General features: G+C 42.8%; 2 protein-coding genes across 3 annotated transcripts in view; one reads left to right on the plus strand and one right to left on the minus strand.

The window, feature by feature from the left end:
- The window catches only part of cpxm2 (carboxypeptidase X (M14 family), member 2), a 50,101-nt gene extending 28,874 nt beyond the window's left edge, over positions 1-21,227 (minus strand). The window contains exons 1-4 of one of the 2 annotated variants that reach the window (XM_084079242.1): positions 20,404-21,227; positions 16,686-16,787; positions 9,751-9,860; positions 2,803-2,942 (exon numbers count right to left, since the gene is read on the minus strand). In XM_084079242.1, coding sequence (XP_083935368.1) covers positions 2,803-2,942; positions 9,751-9,860; positions 16,686-16,787; positions 20,404-20,779 — 728 coding nt within the window. In that variant the 5' untranslated portion in view covers positions 20,780-21,227. Of the gene's footprint in view, positions 1-2,802; positions 2,943-9,750; positions 9,861-16,685; positions 16,788-20,382 lie in introns of both variants that reach the window. The other variant, XM_084079241.1, reaches the window with a different exon arrangement.
- Positions 17,550-17,705, plus strand: LOC311060878 (mitochondrial import receptor subunit TOM5 homolog; the record flags this gene model as incomplete). Its single annotated transcript, XM_084079244.1, has 1 exon — positions 17,550-17,705. The coding sequence occupies one exon, from the start codon at positions 17,550-17,552 to the stop codon at positions 17,703-17,705; it is 156 nt and encodes a 51-aa protein (XP_083935370.1).
- Positions 21,228-22,143: the final 916 nt, after the last annotated feature.

A 22,143-nucleotide genomic window follows, 5' to 3' on the forward strand; every position in this document is an offset into this window, starting at 1 on the left:
TTTCTGAACTGTTGAAATAATATTTCAGCAAATGTATTCAGTGAGCCTATAGAGACTACTGCTTCATTGTAATGCAGAAGAGCTATCATAACTAGTGTTGTTGGCAAGCAATTATCTGTATTGTCCCATGGGTCAGTAAGGGCTTAGATGAGTCAGATTGCATGGCATACGGTATACAGTCGTATAGCATAGCTGCAGCATACACTGTGTGTGTGTGTGTGTGTGTGTGTGTGTGTGTGTGTGTGTGTGTGTGTGTGTGTGTGTGTGTGTGTGTGTGTGTGTGTGTGTGTGTGTGTGTGTGTGTGTGTGTGTGTGAGTGAGACAGAGAGGGAGTGAGTGAGTGAGTAAATGCGTATGTGTGTGTGTGTGTGTGTGGGAGAGAGGTGTCTGGGCACTGGCAGACATACTCTTATTTTTACTTAGTAAAAGTAGTAATATCACAATGTAGAAATACTCTGTTATACAAGCAAAAGGCCTGTATTCAAAACTTTACTTCATCAAGTATCAAGTAATATATACACAGTACTTATAAACGTGAACAAACATAAAGATACTCATTATACAGAAAGGTCATATTATTGGATTGTAGTAGTGTATTAATGTGTTCATCACTTTAATGTTGCAACTGGTAAAAGAGCTGATTTTAATTACTTTAAATGCTGCTGCTGGGTAACTTGACCTAAAATAATAATCATCATCATTTATCACTCAATGTTTGTTTTGTATTAACCCATTAAGACCTGGAACTGTCTCATTTTTAGATTTGAGCTAAAAAGCATTATTTTACACTTTGGGCTATTCAAAAATAGCAGATATACAAGCTCATAGCGCGGCACCGAGTGCCGCGCTACGAGCTTGTAGATCTGCTATTTTTGAAAAATCGTGAAAATGTTTGCAAATCTTTGAATATATATTGTTTTAAAGCGAACATTTTTAACTCAAATCTTTGCTTCTGGGGGTCCCTGGAACAAAATATTTTGATGGGGGTCCACGGCCAAATACATATTATTTTGGGGGTCCTTGACATGAAAAAGTTTGAGAACCACTGATATAGAAACATACGTTTTTCAGAAAACTGTTGAGATTTAGGACTGGAGACATGTAGAATCGGCTTCAGGTCTGGGTTAATACATGAAATACATCTGTAGGCAATATCTAAAGCTGTCAAATCATTTTAATATTTGCCTCTGAGATGTACTGGAGTAGAGATTTACAGTAAATACTCAAGTAAACGTACCTCAAAAGTGTACTTACAGTAAGTACTGTACTTGAATACATGTACTTATTGTGTGTGTGTGTGTGTGTGTGTGTGTGTGTGTGTGTGTGTGCGTGTGCGTGTGCGTGCGTGCGTGCGTGCGTGCGTGTGTGTGTGTGTGTGTGTGTGTGACAGAGAGAGAGAGAGAGAGTGAGTGAGTAAATGCGTACGTGCGTATGTGTGTGTGGGAGAGAGGTGTTTGGGTGTGGGTGAGTGAGTCTGTGTGCTTGTGTGTGTGTGCTTCTGAATGTTAGTCTGTGTGCATACCTGCATGCAAATAGACCAAGAGATTTATATCCACCACTTTCACAATGGCAGAACTCTAATGGAACAATTATTCTGTGAGGAAGATAAGAGGGCTGGCAGTGAAAGACGGAATAGCGAGTGAGTAAAGTTGGTGGGAGGAGGACAGATGACGCCCAATCTCTCTCTTCTGGGAGCCAAGGGCATGAGAGAAAGATGCCATGAACACGTGACGTTAGCGTACCTTTTTCACGGCAGCCATATTAGACATGAAGATAGTACGGTAAACACAGGTGTTATCAATGATACTAATTAAAGTTTCGTCCCACTTAATGAAGAATAGCCTTTCCACTGAGCCGATATGTTTTTATTTTTCATAAATACATTTTATTCCACATTTTGCAGTGACACAACACATACATCCAAATGAGTATATATTACCTCGCATAAATACATCAACCGGTAGGATTATCAGCAACCTCAAGTTGATCAGTGCTTTCTTGTGTTTTTTTTATTTATTTTTAAAACATCCCCTCCTGTTATCCCCCTACTCCCCAAATACGCCCCTTCCCACCTTCCCACCCACCTACTTACCCCTAAAAAGCCCAAAAAGAAGACAAGGGAAAAGGAAAAAGAGGAAAGAGAGAGATAAAAAGAAGCAAAGGGGGAAAAAGAGAGAAACAAGAGAAAGAAAAAAAGAGTGGAAACAGCATGTTGACTCAGCCTCGAATGGTGCATGCACCTCATGAGTTGTGATCCAGGATAAATCAATATCCACACCCTCAAATTTCACCCTCACTGAGCCGATATGTACAGTACAATAGCAGCACCCTGACTCGGTTTGACCTTGAATGGAACACAGCATTAATTGGTAGCATTGGTAACATCTGTGTTCCATTTTATTTCCTCTGGAGTTTAATTACTTTTCACGGAGATGTACAGTCAAATCCTGAGTGATAATTTAGGGTCTCAGAGACCAGTAAGGCCAGGATTCTCTGTGCATGAGGCACTCAACTCAATCAAACACATATATCCAATATCCTTAATTAATCCCAGAGAGTGGTATCAAAACAAAACAAAACAAAAGTTATTAAAGGGCCAAAGGCCAGGCAGGGGCTGTTGTACATGGTGTAGAAAAAGTTTTGTAGTACTGTATCTATCCCTTTCATAGTCATAGCTGGTGGGCCTGCAGTGTTCTGCTCTAGCTTGGGGGAGAGAAACATCTCATTCAAACGGTGTAGCCTATTAGCCTAACAGCCAACGCACCGGCGCATGTCTGTAGGAGTGTTGTTTTTTATACTCACGACCACAGCGAGCTCCTGCCTTGTGTAATGACCCCGGTGAACTTGGTGAGCCTCCTGCCATCCACCTCAAACCACTGAAGTGGGTCGTCTCTCCCGGCACACCAGCCCCCGTCATACAGGTCATCTTCATAAATGCCAGCCTGCCAGGGAGAGAAAGAAGCAGCAGCTGAGATTCTGTGTCAGACTCATACGCATGCACACAAGCACGCACATATACACATGCACACACACACACACGCACGTGCATGAACGCACACGCCCACAAGGACTGTGCAGGTGCTCAAAGGGCAGCGCTGCAGACTTGAGATTTGAGTCCGAAAAACAGCTCTTGTGACTTGACCCGTACTCCTCTGTTGTGAGACTTGACCGCTTTGACTGCTTTAAAACTTCACTCAAGACGTATGAATAGGAGCTGAAGCAATAACCCTATATCCAAAGAACAATACAACTTTAACTGTGTCACCAATCACCATCATATGCTTTCTGTAGTTTAGTAAACTGCCTTGCGCACAGTTCTGCCTTTCTGTGGTGTTTATTTGGAGTAACGTTGGTATGGTAACTGTCTTGGCATTGCCAAACATGGATATTAAATTATGGGGATGGACGGAGGCGGAGACTTGAAACTTAATCTTATTTTGCGTATTGGACAAAATGTGTAAAAAAAATCAACATGCGTAATCATATATACACTAAATAAATGTTTAGATTTGTGGTTTGCATGTGGTAATCTATGAGTAGGAGATGAGTTTATACTCGCTAACATGTTACACGCCTACAGCACTTAAAACCCACCTTTGCATCTTTCACATTTATAATGAGTACGGGCAGATTATTGTGCTGCATCTTGGCTGAGACTACAAAAGTGCTACTGTATGAATGTAGGCGAGGTTATTTGGATTGGCAGGATCATGCCAGCGCTGTAATAGGGAGTGAACAGGGAGTGACTGGGAGCAGGGAAAGATGAGATATAGGTCTGCGTGCAGGCCAAATTTACCAGACAAGCAGAGTGCTGCTGAAAACCCCCTGCCGCTCCTCTCTGATACAGCTGACTGCATCTCTGAATTTTCTCCAGCAATATGCGGATACAGTACATTTTCTCGATGTGTCTCGCGGATACATCCCGGTGACACTTACTTGGCGTCAGCTATTAGCAGCTAAAAATGTTAACCCAATTATAATGTATCAAGCACCTCCTCCATCCAAAAAGGCCAGAACAACTAAGTATAGTGCTATGATGAATTGGGCTTGTTGGCTTACAACGCGGTGCGTTTCGTTACGCAACCTTCAGAATATGCTGACAGGCCGCGTTCATCCCCAGTTATGACAGCATGAGTTGTATAAGTGCATTTTAGCACTATATCTTAATCACTGTCAAGTCAGCTGTCGAGTTACTTTGAGTTACGCCACTCTCATTGTGTCTTTGCACAAAGCCCACCAAAAATTATAGTATGGAAGAAGCTATAGAGACTTTCTTTTGGCCGTGGATTTTATTTTTCCTTGTGGATCTACCATGTGGATTGTACCTGTGAAAGTCACCGCCATCTGTACCTGACAGTGCGCTGATACGCTCACATTAATCTCATGTACAATGAATGTGCTGATACTCTTTTTGCACCTTAATGTCTAATATGTGCATATACCAGTACCTGCTGCTGTGTTCATACACCATATGTCTAACCTATACATACTGCACCAGCTGGATATGCTATGTGTATATATGTAGATGTCTTTTGATTTATTTTTCTCCTTGCTTTCCCTGCCCCCCCCTCTTCTTTTCTTTTCTCTTTCTGAAAATAACAAAAACGATAGAGCTCTTAACACCTGTAAACGTTGAATGAAGTTCATTCTGATTCAGATTTTTACAGTGTAAAAGGGGGGCCAGCCACTTAGAACATTGTGTGTGTGTGTGTGTGCGCGCGCGCATGTGTGTGTGTGTGCAGTATGTCTATGTCCCCACAAAAGTAGACCATCTGTAATGTATGTACTGTAGTACCCTGCTACATTTTGCTTATATGTATTTCAGTTGCAAAATATACTGTATATCTCAAAATATGCGCACGTTAAATTATTGCTGGTGTCGCATTAAAAATTATAAATGTACAGTTTGGTAAGGTATTGAAAATTGCAGTATTCCCTGAACGTCTCAGGTCCCTTCTGTTGTTTATTGGGGAAGCAGGTGTTAACCTGTTATAGCCAACCTATAGCGGGGTCTTAGAGGGGGTGGGTCTAGAAGGATAGAGAGACAGACTGAGAGAGAGGATGAAAACAGAGAGACTTAAAGGAGACACACCATGAATTAAAAAAAAATATTTGATATTTAATATCATATGGTGTATGTCCCTCAAACCATTTTCAAAAGGTTTGAGCCTAAATCAACACTCAGATATACTCATCCCAAGTCAATTCTCTCAGGCTTATAAAGCACTTTCAGCTGCAATACCAAAACGTCCAGTTGGCTAGGGGGGTGCTGTACTGCGGTACTGAGCAATTCTGTCTGTCAAAATACATGGGCAGAAAGTTTGGTGAGGTAAGCAAACTTGCCATTCTGAGATGGCCTGTTCAGACACGCCCATTCTGAAAATCTCTGAAATGAGAATGAATGACTGAATGTTAAAAGAAAATATTTTTTGGGGTACAAGAGACACTGGGGAGCCAAAAAAATACAAAAAAAATAAAAAAAAGTGAAATTCATGGTGTGTCTCCTTTAAAGAGCTGGTTGTAAGTTCCGTAATCTGAGTGAGTATGGACGCTATCTGAGAACTGTAGAGATATGGACATTTATAGTTAGAGGTTAGTTTATTTAGTGTTATGGTTTTCGGGATAGTGTGCTTCAAAGGCTGGCTGCTACACAAGTTGCTCAGGACTTGACGCCAGAGAGTCCATTTGTGCATGTGCACACAGACAGAGGTTCGGTACTGGGTTCTTCCAACGCAATGCTCATCTTGGACAGAGAAGTTGGAAAACTGGTTGCAACAGCTTTCTGTTTTTCAAAGGAACTGTGAGTACGGACATTACATCCCTTGGGGATTTCAAATGAGCTCCAAGGACCGTGCCAACGATAATGGTACCATAAACTGCGTTTCAAAGCCCCGGGTATTATTTTGTTTTGTTTTCTTTGGGGCCATCAGGACATTTTATAGGGGTGACTCGCATGGTTTTGTAATACATACTTTTCTGGTATTACGTTCAATCCTTGTGATTTGATATGCGTCTGATAATAATGTGGTTCATGTGCTAAAACTATAACGGTTATAGTTAAGTATGATGCAGATAGTTTTAAGCTTGCAATAACAGTATAGGTGTTCGATGTTTGATGAGCTAACCAGGCCTCTCTGCATCTCAGTAGTCAGAATCATATGCCAATTTTTGTTAGCTACTGTAGACACATCCTAATACATTTTGGTATACCCTCACTTATTCACATCCAAATGCTAAGGGGTTAGAATTGAACAGGTGGGCTACAGTACATCTGCATTATGTCCCCAAAATAGTCAATCAATCACGGTGAACTACACAGCTCAACTGACACTGTTGCACCATCACAGTCCACACAGAAGTAGACCAATCACAGTGAACCACACAGCTCACCTCACACTGCTAATATCCAGGTTAGCATGATGACATTGGTGCTTCATTCACAAACTGCACACCTAGTAACTTGCTATCCATATAGAGGTCTTCACGGGTCTACCCGAACCGAAAATACCCAACAATGCCTGAGAGCCATACGGGTTTGGGTCCCTGTCTTATTTTGGCCAAACTGGTCTGGGTCGATTCAGATTCTATTACCTCGGGTTCCGTGTCCATTTATCATTATGTGTAAAGCCTGAGTGGATCCGAGAAGAACCATACTGCAAAAAGCATAAAGTGATGATTATTCTGACCTAGGATCAGATAAGTGCAGCGCAAAATGGGGAAAGGGGGAAATGATGTGTGCCAGGCTGCCAGCTGGCTGAAGTGACTTGGGAGGGCATGTCAAACCGATCTACAAGCTCGCAACGGGTCGCACCGCAATGCATTGTGAGCTTATGGATCGGTTATTTTCAATGTGTGATACAGGTGTTCAACTATGTATGAATCAGGCTTAAAAGTGCATAGTTTGTCTCAAGTCTCCTACTTCAGCAACCTTTACTGTAAGTTTGTAAAGACAAATGAATCATCTGATCATATTATATGTCCCTAATTATCAGAATGTTATTAGAATGCCATTGGTGTCTGGAATGAAATCATACACGGCAAAAGCCTCTGTGTTAATGTAACTTTGCCGAGTGTAGAAATGGATCCGTCGCAGTTTTAAATGAACACTCAGGATTTTTAAGTGTACCCGCCATAGAAATGGAAATAAACCAAGCCTATTGGAGACAGGCCTGGTTCAACAAGCCACATCTGCTCCCCCTGTGTTCCTCCAGATTTGCAGATAATTTTCCTCAAGACTGGGGTGCATTATCTCTGTCCCCCGATGCTCCCCGATCTGCACATGTGCACCCGCAGAAAACACACACCCAAAAACACACACACCCTTCAGTACTCGTAGAGGAGTAAACAAATCACTGAACAACAATGGCTTTGTTTCACTGGTTTTCGATAACGCATTGCACTTCTTGAGTGAATTACATGTGTGTGTGTTTCATTAATCATAATGCTCCGATTGGGAGTAGCGATTGAGGCGAACCAGACATCGCTCTCGGCTTCATGTCCTCAAGGCAGAGCCTACAGTAACAGGAAATACCTCCTTCTCCTCCCATATGCCTGATCCTCTTTATTAGGTTTGGGGATCTGCCCTTCGGTTTGATGGCAGCAGTGTTGTTTTCTCTCTGCTTACCTCCCTCCCGTTAACACTGTGACACAAACTGAAGCATATTCATGTCACCCACACTGAAGTGCGCTGACTCTAGGCGTTCCTACAGGCTCTGTAGGAGGCTAGCTGTCAATAAGAGGGTCTGTCTGTGTGTTGGTCTGTCGGTCTGTGTATCTGTCTCTCTTTTCAATCAATGGATTTCTTCTGCACACTGCCAGTCGGCCACAAAAGAACAGTTTCACATAATTATGTTTTATACGTTTTGAAGTATTTAACTTTCATTTTATGATGGAATATAGATATGTCATAGACGACTGACGCCTTAGATAACTAACTGACAGTCTGGCCACATTAAGTCTGAGATCCACATTGGAGCCCACAACGTTCTCATGTGTGGATTCCAAGATCCACATCATTCAAATGTTTTATCACAACTGACATTGTGCCATGCAGTTAGCTTAACATCATTATGTGAGTCCCTGTTGTCATGTCAAATCATTGATTTGAAACTCAGACCAAAAAGATATGATTCGACTTGAAAAGAGGAGAAGGGCCAAAGTGGCCTGTAGACTGCAGCTCCATCTAGGGAAGCTGTCTCTGCCGCCACCACAACCCAGGGAGCTATGCTGTTTTATAGTTATACTGTAGGTCAAAGTCAGTTCAATTATTGATTCATTCAGTGAATTACCATGTATGCTTCTAATGCTGTTTATTATTAATTCCATTCATAGCATCTATTAGGAATTAGGAATCAGGAGTTAGGAATCAAAATGGACCTTTACAGGTCCTACAAATGGAACCAAATAGATCCTATTGGTTCAATTTGTACACAGAAGGTCTGAGGACTATGTTCGGACTATGTTCGTTCACATGCAAGCTGTCTTAAATATGCAGGTGGCATTGCCTGTGGTGTAATGCTTGCATCAGGTTTTGTGTAAACTCGTTGTCTGTCCCAATCCATGCCTAGGGCTTAAAGATGGTGAGCCACAGGCCTATGTTCTCATAAATAATGATCACTGGATATTTCTGTTATACATCCCAATTTTTATTTTCTCCAAAAACTGTACAAAGTGTTAGAAATCTGTATTCATGCAGACACATCCAACAGCCCTGTACTGGATTCCACTGTTTCACCGCCCACTTGTAGTCTCACAGAAGCATTACTCTCTCTACCTGTCTGTCTCTATTGCTAAATGGAACTATTGATCTTTTGAAACACTCCTATTAGTAAAAATGTCTTCACAAGAACAATGTTGTATCTAAGGCATTAGCTACAATTATTATTATTATTTTTTTAAATGCGTGGATTACATACTGTAGATTATCAAGAAGTTCCACATTTTCTTAACTATACACTTGTTGTTGAAGTTCATTCACATCAGGGGATTATTATTATTAAAACAATTCGTTAGTAATTAAATGTTATGGGAGGTATATGGTCCTGATACAACAGGAGTACAGTGTGTTCCCATTCGCCTGTTTGACAGAGAAGCTTGCGACTGTGAAACTGACACAGTCAAGAAATTATTAATTTGCACATTTAGCCACACCAGGTACTGAGCAGTGTTTCTCAAGTCAAGGACCCCCAAATTGATATGTATTTGGCCGAGGACCTCCTATCTGAAAATGGTTTGTGCCAGGGACCCCCAGAAGATAAGATTTGTGTAAATCTTTTATTCAAAAATCAAAATGTTTAAACATTTTCAAAACATGTTTTCATATTTTTCAAATATTTTTAAAAATGGCAGATGTACAAGCTCTCAGTATGGCACGAATGTGCTGTGAGCTTGTATCAGCTATTTTTAAATAGCCAACGTATAAAATATGGATAAAGTGGTTAAAATTATTGTGATTCTGTATATTAACACCTTTTGCTGGGGACCCCCTGGAACCCCCCCATGGACCCCTCGGGGTCCCCGGGCCCCACTTTGAGAACCAATGGTTTAGAGAGGAGTAAAAACTGAAGAATTACCAAAATCATGGCAAAGCATCTTTTTTTGTAACTTTTCAACCTCATCTCCATAGATCAGTTTGCACATTTTGAGCACATAATCAGGCATTGGAATGGTAGTTTTTCTATGCCAAGATTGGGGGTCATTTTTAAGTTTTGCTTACAGTACTTGATTGAGATAACAAAAATAATACCTTACCTGGATGTTGAGACGACCTCTATGTGCTCCAAGTCCATATCGTTTCGTGGTCGAGGCATGAAGTTGGAAGTCGTCAATCTTCAACGTCTCCAGTCCCATTGGAGGGCATTCTAGTTGAGAAGAAGGACAAATTGACCTGTTATTCGTGTGGTAATTTCTCATAACGTCTGCCACTGGTTACAGAAATATGCTTTCATGCACAACCAGGACACTTAATCACTTACATGTAAATAAATGAAAAAAATAGCATATCTACAAGCTCACAATGCGACATGTTGTGAACATGTAGATCTGTTATTTTAGACAATTTCTTTGACATTGTTTTGAATTTTTTTAATCTTTTAGTATTTTTTAAAATGGCTGATCCATCAGTGTCAAAGTTTCTATTCACACTTTATTTAGAACCTGTCAACTTGCCAGTGAAACTAAGTCATAACAGATGCATCAAACAAGACTGTCTTAAAGCCAGTACAAAGCCTACAGAGAGAGAGAGAGATGGAGAGAGATGTGAAGAGATCCTCAGGTCACCCGCATCACATTTCAACATTCCCCTCTCCCTTTCCCAAACGGCTAAACATCTCATTTTCTTGGCAAATCAAAACAGAAAAGGTGCATGGACCCAAATGAAGCAAATGGAAAGTAATTGTGTGCTTTATTCTCATGACACAGCTATAAATTTCAAATCGGGCCAAAGCTACCCATGTCATTGATAAATGCACTTGCCGTGAAGCTGCCTCTTTCGCTCTCTCCTTTTTTTTTTTTTGCATTTCTGAAATCAAATATGCACACCTGTCACCGCTTTCAAACTGTACAGTATAATATATGAGAGCTATTTTAGAGCAGGTTGAAACGGCTATATTTATAATAATTTATAATAACATAACTTGGCACCCAAGAAGCAAACCATGGACCCTAATAAATGGAGCTATTTCCTGGGGCATTACGCAGCACAGTGCTGCATGTGGGGTCAAACGCTGCGTTCACACCAGCGGTGATTTCGTAGACTAAAACTATGACGAAAAATGTCTGTCGCAGACGCGTTGTGAGCATTGTCTGCATATTTTCGTATAAATCAGGCATTACGACACCATCAAAGCATACAGTACCACAATAAATTGTTGTCGCCTAAAACAACTGTAGATTTAGTCGAATAAAATCTTATGATATTAAGTCAACTAACACTAGACTAAAAGTAAAACATTTCAGATGAATAAAAATGTGCTGTCAAAATTAACACTGCGTTCACACTGGCCGATACAAAAGATTCAAAGCTGCAAAGAGACGCAGCGTATCTGTTGCCGTGTCACTGTTGAATTGTGCTCGTTGACGTCAAACATGCGCCTGGCGAGCCAGGAAAAGTCTGGGGTTAAACATAACACCGAACTGGCTGGTATAGCATTGTAACTGCAGTTGAAACCAGTTGCAGCATTATGCCACGTTCACACTGTCCGCTTCAAAGCTGTCGGTCACCATTCATTTTCAATGGAAGCCAGCGACATGAAAGATACAAAGTAGTACAATTTGTACTACTCTCTGCGTTACAAACCTTAAGGGTCCGTTTGGAATCAATCAATTGCTATCAATCATCGCACCCCCTGGAACCCCCTCAAGGACTCGATTGAGGGTGTTCCCAGACCCCAAGAACCACAGACTACAGTGTGACAGCTTGTCCTTGACATCTTGCTGAAGGCTTTTGTCCTGTACTGTAGATCCATGATCAGTCATGCACAATGATGCCCATCATCCGTGATACAGCCCTAAAACCCGTCAAGGGCAACAACGTCTTACGGAATGGACTCCCACAGTTTCCACTTCACCCTCACAATGCTTCTATTGATTTAGCAACAGTGCTCGCTCTCCGTAATGACCTACTGTTTGAGCGTAATTACACAGCCATGCACGTTGTTGAGGCTACAGAAATGCCTTGGCAAAAGATGTGGGCTGGCGTTGAAAAACAGAATCCAGGAGTCATGGACTGTGAAGCGAGGCCCGTGCATCACTTCATGATGTTTTCATTTTTGCGCTAGAGACCATGTGCAGTTTGTTTGACCATCTTTAACCCATTAAGACCGGGAACTTCTGTGTCAATCTGTGTGTCATTATTAGATTTCTTTGGCTATTTTAGAAAAATCATGAAAATTTGTGCAAATCTTCTGAATATATATATATTTTTAACGCAATCATTTGTAAGTCAAATCTTTGCTCCTGGGGGTCCCTGGAACGAAACATTTTGAGATGGGGTCCGCGGCCAAATACATATCTAAAAATGTTTTCTAAATCCTAACAGTATGTTGCTATATCAGTGGTGCTCCAACTTTTCAACCCCCCAGAAGCACAGATCGGAGTTAAAAATGTTCGCTTTAAAACACAAATGTTCACGATTTTCCCCCAAAATAGCAGATCTACAAGCTCATAGCGCGCTATGAGCTTGTAGATCTGCTATTTTTTGAATAGCCAAAGAAATCTAAAATGACACAGATGCGTTCCCGGTCTTAATGGATTAAGTGATTACAGAAAAGTGAAATGCTGTTCACCACCAAACCAAGCTCATTGTGTGCGATCAGCTCATCTTTTATACACTAAAATGACCATCACCCGGTGAGAGGCTAAACAACAGGCAACGCGATGATTGACTTGTGAGATCCTTGGCTGGCCGGCCAGCCCAGCAGCTCCCTGGGTCAGATCATAATGTTTGCAGACTTCTCTCTGGACCAGAGCTATGGAATTTCAAAGCAAGTATTTCCGACTGGGCATTATGGGTCTGTTTGTCCATGCAGCATGTGCTGCAGATGTCACTGTCCACAGAGGAACACCATGAACTGCTTCAGATGAAAGAAGACTCTAGAAATGCAAAGTTCAGTACTGTAAGTTCTTAATCCCTTGTATTTATATTTTATACACATGTAAACCCAGTTTGAAATCGGCCGGTCCCACATATGGGCATTTCCATATATGGGCATAGCAGTCATCTCGCCAGTTACGGACAAATGGATCTCCATATATGCCAATAATATAGGCGTATCATTCGGATCGGTGGTTCTGGACAACCGCCTTTCTGACCAACTCGACGCGGGCACTCAGCCCGACTGATGACCTCGGGTCAGAGTTTGTAGTTGAACGGTTACAGTACAGGCTACAGTATAAACAAATCAACACAAAAAATGTGTTGGTTTTATGCGTTTGAGACACAGGGCTCCATTTTCGCCGGCGCCTTACCCATTAACCCTAAACTTCTTTGCCATTTTTAACTATTTTTAAAAACATTTTCAAATAGTTCTACATTGACATGTGGTGAGCTTGTAGATTGGCTATTTGAACTATTTGAAAATGTTTCTAAAAATAGTAAAAAATGGCAAAGAAGTTTAGGGATAATAATGGGTAAGGCACCGGAGAAAATAGGGCCCACAGGATGTTATCCATCAAATGGGGGGGGGGATTGAGGGATTCTACACAACAAATTCCCAATTGCTAGTTTAACCCTGCAGTGAGTGTAAACATATAGACACGAGGGCGATAGTTTTACTCTCAGAGAGAGTTAAATTAACACGCAGGATTTTGCCGTGTAGAGAAGTGTCCATCATCCTTTCAACAGAAAAGACCAAGTACATTGACGTGTTGAAAAGGGAGAGAGAAAAAACCCACGGTAATCTTCTCTTCGATCCAAAGTCCACATACCATAACCGGGATCTAATTTATGCTTGGCGGATTAACCGCAGGGCTGTCTACAACCAGGCAGACTTCGCACTGAGAAGTTGTGGTGTGAAAAGTTTTGATGAATAAGCCAGCAGGCGCAAGGCCGCTTGTGTGACCAATTAGTAAAATATTTACAGTAACCCTATACAGCAACGAAACCACACGTGTTGCCCCACTTGTGACCCTGAGCTGAAAAGCCCTGTATAGCCTATATATTTCGGATCAGCCCTTAACCCTACCCTGGGGAATTCTACACGATCCCCTGGGCCCCGAGAAGGGGGGGGGGGTGTTAAACAACTCATTAGGGTCAACCTGACTCTCACAGATGTCCGAAAGGAACAAGGTTAACAGGCGTAAACAGCCGCGTGCTTTCCTATCGACCATAAATCTCTCTATCACCATCTGTATGCAGTTTCTCTGCAGGGAGGTGCTGAAAACCATCCGACTTTGACAATAATGTAGTACTATGCAAATACACAAGTGTCGATCATGTGTTGCTAACTAGGCCACATGGCCACCAGTGGTGTAAAGTAATTAAGTACATGCACTCAAGCACTGTACTTAAGTACAATTCCAAGGTATTTTGCGACGCATTGTGAGCTTGTACTGTAGATCTGCTATTTTCAAAAGATTTGTATGCATACATTTGAAAACTCTGTGAAATGGGACCTTCCGATTAATGAATACTTTTACTTTTGGTAATGCGTATGTACTTTTACTCAAGTACATTTTGAATCAACAGAGTATTTCTACGTTGCAGTATCAGTACTTTTACTTAGGTTTAAAAATGGAGTACTTTTTCCGCCACTGACCACATCAATGCCGAGGGCCAATATCCAAAACATGAGATTGAAGATTAGTCAGGCTGTGTGTGTCACAAGCTCTTAATTCCCATCCCCTTGTGGTGCATCACAGTCATATGGTAGATTTTATGATCCGTTCCTTCACTCTCTGTGATGCTTACGTAACATGCAAACAAACAACTTCCAATCTCAAGAACACTTTGGCCTTCGACTAATCGATATCGACGCATCGTTTGATTCGACTGTTGTTATGCTGCGAGAGCGTGACGTCAATCGGTTCGCGCACGGACGGAGGCGCCCTGGAAAACTTGTCAAGCCGAGTGGAAAAGAAGTCGGAGAAGAGAGCGTAACCTCTCTGAATCGAGGACAAAGTGCTGTGCCCACATAATTGACTAAATGAGTGTGACTCCGCTCTGAATCACAGCAGCTCCCAGCACACACGGCCAGACAGCTGCATATCAAAAAAGCCTGTATAAGACTCTATGAACTTTCTGATTTCCCTTGTCAGTGGTCCAGACCGTCATAACCATGGAAGACGTGCTGTCATATACCACAACTCATCCCCTGCAACCGCACTGTCCATACGTGAGCTTACTGCTGGCCCTTCTATAGAAACATCTTGTTATGACGGTGTTCTTCTGTACGGCGTTATGGTTGACTGGCAAAGTGAACATGCAAATCCCTTTCTGCGGCTGAGTCCATCTTTTAATGAATGTGCTCTTGTTCTGCTGTATGCTGGCAAATGACAATTCCACCGTGCTTCAAAATATTTTGGTTTATATTTCGGTTTGGAAATATACAAAATCGGATGTCAATGGAATAATTTACATCCGTTTGTTTTTTATACTGCATTTTGTTTTTGCTGCTTGGGTGCACATTTTATTGGAATCTTGAAGAAGCCTGAACAAAAAAAAACACACTGTGGTGGACTCCAGTCCAAGTGTTTTACGGCCTTCTGCACTTTTTCACCATAAAACTTAAGCCCACTAGTGTAGTCCAGATGATATAGCAGCTGTTCCCAAGGTACGGAGGCATTAAACAAACGGCATAATTCAGATAACAGGTCAGTAGTCATCATTTCTGACACAAAAACATGATGTAGGGTCCGTGGCGCTCCAGATTCTGGATGTTTGCTGGGCCTATTAGAACTGCACATGCTGTGCTGTGCTGTATTGTGTTGTGCCGTGCTGTGCCGTGCCGTGCCGTGCCGTCCAACATGCATTTGGAAGATGATTGGAGATTGTGAGCAGAGGGCTCAACATCTCCAATCATCTTCCAAATGCAAATTCAAATGGCATCGTTTCCACCTGTCTGGCCCGAGCATCATTCTTAAGCTCAATTTATACTTTGTTGTACGCCGGTGTCAAAATAGCAAATCTACAAGCTCATAATGCGTCACATCTGCAACGAATTGTGAGCTTGGAGAGTGGCTATTTTAGTGTGCTATACTGTCGTACAACAGAGCATAGATTGGGCATTGCAACAGCCTCGACATAAATTAACCACTGGCCCTCACTCCCTGTTTTGTGTGTTTTTACGGCATGGCTCTGTTTTGTGTGTTTTTACGGCATGGCTCCTAGGGGCCAAGTGCATGCGCGTGTGCCTGCGTGTGTTTGTGTGTGTGCGTGTGTGTGTGCGTCTAGTCAAATCTCGCGAACTGCTGAACCTATCAGTGCCAAATGTCTTGTGCATGCTGCCTGAAGGCCATGGAAGTACCTCAATGCATGTATTTCCTCAATGCGTTTTTTTTTTTACATATTTAACTTACATTTTATAATGGCAGTCAATGTTGGTCGGATCAGGCTGAAAGGTGCCCATATGGAATCATAATATGACTCCATATGGGCACCTTTCAGCCTGATCCTATGACATATTATGTCATAGATACTGTACTGTATGTCACATGAAGTCTGAGATCCACATGGAAGCCACACCGTTGTTAGACCCCGTCGTGTGTTTACCTTCCTGGGTTGTTAAACGCAGCGATTCTTTTACTATACAAATATAGGCTACTAAATTGAGTATATGGGTTCAATCACAGTCCCGGAAGGTTTGAGGTAGAGATGCTTACGTTCAAAATCAAGTCCTCATTCAGTCTGTTTTGTCCTTTCACTTGGACCAGAAGTGCGAGGCAGTAAAAAACAGACTCAAAACACCGACAGCAGCCCAGTGAGCCCGAGAGGAGGCTACCGTAGCACCGCTGGCAACACTGTGGCAATTACACGGCGATCCATGGCAAACGGAAGGCTTCATCTCCGACTCCGCTTCTGAGAGCATCATCTTTTGTTATTGCCAATATTTTCCTCTCAAGGAAAAATAAGCATTTAACCCCCTTTTCCAAAGTGTTTGTCATTATTCTGAGGGAGGGGAAGACAGCTTTGCTGAAAGATAACTTTACGAGGGGGATCATGACTATCCCAGGTGTGGTTGTTTACTCACCCTCCTTGACGGCACCGTACTGCCCCTCGCCTTCTGAAATGCTGTTGGGGCTTTTCAGGGCGCCCTTCTTGCTCTTTTCCGCCTTTCTGTTTGTCGTTTTCCCTGCAGAAAGGGAAGGACACTTGTGTCATGGAGGTGCATAATTCAAATAAGTTCAATGCTTTCTCACCTCTTTGCATTCAGGCAGTAGTGGACAGTTTCTTTTCTTTCTCAAGCTCATGACTTTCAGTCTGCTGCATTTCAAATAGAAATATTGTACTTCTAACTCCATTACCTTTCTGGGAAGGGACTCTTAGGACCCAAACTTATATAAAATATATGATGAATTAACCACTTAATCCCTATTTAAAATATAGCAAAAATAGCTGATCTACAAGCTCACAACGCGTTGTACCATGATGCATTGTGAGCTTGTAGATCTGCTATTTTCACTATTTGAAAAAGTATTTTGAAATGTTCTGACATTTCTGATTAAAGTTTTCAATCAATCAATCAATATATATTTGTTGGATAGGTTGCCATAGTTACTCACTAAATACTGTATGTGTGAGTCCTAGTCGTTATGGTTACCACTGTGAGTCACAGACTCCATATTTGGGTACAAGTGACCACCAGGAACTCCATATATGGAGCTAACTGACACATTGTGGACTCCATATTTGGGCATGACTGACATTAGTACTCCAGATAAGGATATGGGTTAGACATATCAAAACATGGATTTCATTTGGCACGCTAAGTGGCTTAATAGGCATTAGGCAGGCTATAATTTAAGCACATTCACTCAGTCACTGGTAACCAGTGCTTTTGGACATCAACGCTGATTCAACCTTGTAATCCAAGACTCCAAATAACAGATCTGTAATGTTTAAACTGGAAGGTCTGGGTCCTAAAATGGATCCTGAAGAGATGAAGGGGATGATGAGGGAAGACGTCGTCTCTTCTCTCAAAAGCTTCATTATTTACGTTGCTTTTCTCCGAGCCATTCCTTACGTCTTAAAGATGCTGGACAGCATCTGACCGGACCAGCGTGTGTCCACTGACCTTTTCAGTGCAGCGTGGAGAATGAGACAGAACCCCAGAGCCATTGTTCACATGGACCAGAACCAACACACCACAACACAAAACTCCACTGCTGTCCTGCCAGGGGTCATCGCCATGCTGGGTTGTGGTGGACATTTCTGTCAATAATATTACCAGAAACACATATTCCTCTAGCCCTCTCTGAGAGTGTACAAATGGAACCAAATGGACCCGTAAGGGTTCATTTGGTTCCATTTGTACACTCTCAGAGTTAAGGTGGTCCTCCTGGCAAATAAAACATTTGAGGACCACTAGTACTAGGACTCCTAATATGCCATAGTGTCGTAGTAAATACGTGTCATATTCTGAATTGGGTCTTATGATCAAAATAAGAACATTATAATGTTTAAAAAAAAAGAAAATCGAAGGATCTGCCACGGACAAGACCAAGTATTTGCCACGGACACATTCGTCCGTGTACGGACATATTGATGACGCCTGTGTCCTGCTAACCCCAACATGTTGTCATTCAGCACTTGTACCTAGTGTTAACTTTTAACTGATCCCATTTATCAAACCGACTACCTGAGGGGTTCAAAGCGATAAATACCCAGCATGAACCCGGGGAGGTGTGGAAGGTTTTTCCAGGAGGTGTGGAGGAACTACAGTATATGGGAGCGAGGAATGTGCATTTTTACTTGACGGAGTGTCAGGTCATGATAGGCCCCATGCGATAACAATCTTTTACACATCTGAAAGCCCTTATCGTCAGACCTACTCTGCATGCAGGTTACACACCCCGAACAATGCCTTATAAAGCCGCATGTGATTTAAGCTAATGGATTTCGATTGTGCTGTACGGGAGCAGCGGCGACGTGATAATGGATGGCGTTAATGCTGACAAAATCAGGCCAACCTGGAAATGTCAGGGTTGGCCAAGCGTTGCCAGGTTTCACATTATACAAATGAATGTACAAGATACAGTATGGTACAGTGCAGATTAGTGGGCCTGCAGGACTAAAACATCCCCCTTCTGTTGATATAATATGACGCGTGTACTTGAACAACTCACAACAACAATGACAAGGAAGATGATTAACCGTCTTCCTTCTCCAGTCACACTTGCAGCAAGCAGGTGACCCTGAGGCTGATGGATGCCTGAACCATTAAGTCACTGTCCTTGCAGCTGCTTCAAGTTATCTGCCATCAACTTGCAGACCAACCTCTACTACCTTCATGCCTGTTAGCAACAACCGCCAATCAGCGGGCAGGACGGGAAACCTGCCTCCAGACCTGCCATTGCACATGCTGGCTGCACAAGCCCCGTGGCTCATGACAGGCTCCTGCCATTCCTTATAGCTGTCTTTAGGGGGGGAATTATGGAGCTCACGTGTGTTCCGCGGCAACACGGTTTGCGCTAATGCGATCCTTACCGCCACTGAGCTGCAGGCAGTTGGATAGGCTTATTACTGTGGAGGCCACACAGAACCCTCTGGCTCTGATCGCTGTCTATGAGGAGGGGTGAGCTATACGACTACCTGTGAGGGACGGTATTATTGTTTTTTTTTCTTCCTCACATCCATCACCGGTTGAATTGAATTCAGCTGGTCCTCTTAACTCCTAGACACCAGGGTTCTGTCTTACATTTTCCATTTCAATTCATCAAGTAGCGGGAAGGGTGTCTGGGGCATGTCAGTTGACTTTTGGGGATAAAAGTAGGTCGTCTTCTTGCCTTTTAATGAAATGAAAAGCTGTTCTTTGATTTGCTTTTTGCTTTTGACTTGGAACAACTTTATCCTCTTCAAATCATTTTTCAAATGTGTCCTGATCTGCCTGCGCAAGTGCTAACTAAAAACACAATACACAATGCCAGCAGGCATTCCTTTTGACTGTCTGTTACCGTTCAGTGTTGACAGACATGGCCATTAGTCTGCAGCAGAAACATTAACGATTAATCAACCGTTTTCTCTCCAATTAATCTCTATATTTAACGTTATATGAGCAGAATTACTTTAAAAAACAAAATGCTTTGAGGATTAGCGATACACTTTCAAAGTTTGATAGCTTGAGAAATTAAGTGAGAACTTTGAGTTCTACTTTTATAGACTTGCTTTTACTATACAATTAGTCATCTGTTCTTGTTCTTTTATTAGGCTTCTCACACTCTTTTGATCATTCTATGCTTGTTTTTGTTTTTAGCACAATATTTCCTTTGTTTTTATATTTGATGCTGTGTGAAACGTGTCGTAACTCTGTTTTAAAGAGTGCTATACAAATAAAGTTTACTTTATTGCTACAGCATTTGATACATTTGACATCGCAGTCAACTGGTAAGAGTTTTATTAACCTGGAAGTTGTGCCCACACACAACTTCCTTGTCACAGACTATTTCTCTTATGATTGATTCCCATGGTTTAGACTAGAGTACTAGAAACACAATCTTTTTTGTATGACTATGCTTTTTGTACAGCATTGCACAGGGGGTGATTAGGCTTTTAGTACACACAAGACCTTAAGGCTGAAACGTGGAGTGAAAAGAAACACATTTCATCAGCACTGCACATCAACAATCCTCAGTGTTAATTTAACTCAAATGGACCGGAAGGGTCAAAACTTTACTCTCACAGTTGAACAAACAACACTGAGGATTTTGCTGTGTGGAAAGTGCCTTTACCTGGCTTAAAGGGCGTTTTACCCGTCTTCTCACTGCTGACTGCCTTGCTCTTGGGCGCCGGCGCTTTCTTCACGGGCCCCTCCTGGCTGTCCAGGGACACCGAGGCCACAGGAGGCTGCGGCTCCTCTGGCTCTTGAACGACGCGGTTGTACAGATCTCTGGAAAGCAGCTCCTGTATGTAGTAATCCTCATCGTCTGCGGCGTGGCCGTGACCCACGGGCCCCAAGAGGATCCCCAGCAGCACCAGGAGAGCGAGGGAGAAGGGGCTGAGGCGCCAGCAGTGTCTCATTGTGGCCCTGGGGGTCATCATCATCTCATCGGGCATCGTCGGGTCCCGGCGTGGTCGTCGTCTGCACAGGAGCCTGCTGTTGATGTTGCTGCTGCTGACAGGCTGCATCCCATCAACTGCCTCTCTCCCCTCTTCCCACTGCCGACACGGGGAGTTCACAAAGTTCTCTCAGAGCTCTCCTTAGGCAGCAGTGAGCGGAGCCAGAGGGTCCATGGAAGCCTCAGACTGGGGGAAAAATGCAGGGAGGGGGTGTTGGGGGGGAGGGAGGGAGAGATGGGTGGGAGATGGGTGGGACGGGAGCGATACAGAGAGAGAGGAGAGAGGAAGACGGATGAGGCGGACGGACTGACTGAGAGAAAAGCAAGAGATAAAAGTGATTTTCTTCTTTAAATGATGTCAGGTGGCTCGAGCAAAAAAAAGAAAAAAAAAAGTTTTGTGTCGTTTCTTTTTCTCAAGTCTTAAAACAAATGTTGGTTCTAAGGAGAAGACCACACAGTCGTTTTGTGGAGTGAGTGGGTACAAGTGAGACACTGTAGGCATATGAGAGGCTGTCTGGGGTTGTAGTGCACATTTGACACTTTGCTCCACGGGATCTGCTTTCATCTACATCTCCTCCCACTCTGTCTGGGGCAGGGACTGACTTTTGGAACCGGAGTAAAGTTTGCTATTTTCCTGGGAGGGTGGGGGGGGGGGGGGAGGGGGGGAGTTAAAGGTTTCTTTACCCATTTGCAATTCAGTAAAGCGCCCCAGAGGGCTTTACTTCAGCCAAAAAGGAGGCATGTCAATTTATACCTTTTTTTTGCGGTGACAGATGAGCCTGGATTCCCCCCCCCCCAAAAAAAAGCTAAAGACTGCTGTGAAAACCGTTGGTTGTCACCAACGCTGCCAGTTCCGCATGACTCTGGTTTTGAACGCTGAGACACACATATAAGGGTGCATAGCAATTATAATTTACAACACGGTGTACTCAGAAATGTCAAAAAATACATGATCACGGCTTCATTTCTGTGTCTGTTCTTCTTGTGTGTGTGTGTGTGTGTGATGCCCAGACCTGTTTGGACTTAGTGATTTACACATTAATGAGCAGTCTTAAGTAAAACGGAGTGACTCTCTTCTCAGTGTGCAGCATCCAGGCATGCTGCAACACAGAGATGGAACTATGCCCCGTATGTCAAAGCTCATCACATCATCGCTGTCTGTTTCTCATCGTGCCTCGCTCTCTGCTGGCTCTCCCTCTCCCTCTCTCTCCCTCTCCCTCTCTCTCCCTCTCTCCCTCTCTCCCTCTCTCTCTTACTCATGCAGCACACAAACACCCGATCATGCTGGCATAATACGGGCTCTTTCTCCCACTGTCTCTGTTGGTTTCTCTCTATTCTATCCCTCTCGTTCTTATAGACGCATGCACGCGAGCACACACACACACACGCACGCGCACACACACACACAAATTATTCCGCATGCCAGCAGCAGTA

Source organism: Gymnoscopelus microlampas, assembly GCF_963454915.1.
Source record: "Gymnoscopelus microlampas genome assembly, chromosome: 14".
Classification (NCBI taxonomy): domain Eukaryota; kingdom Metazoa; phylum Chordata; class Actinopteri; order Myctophiformes; family Myctophidae; genus Gymnoscopelus; species Gymnoscopelus microlampas.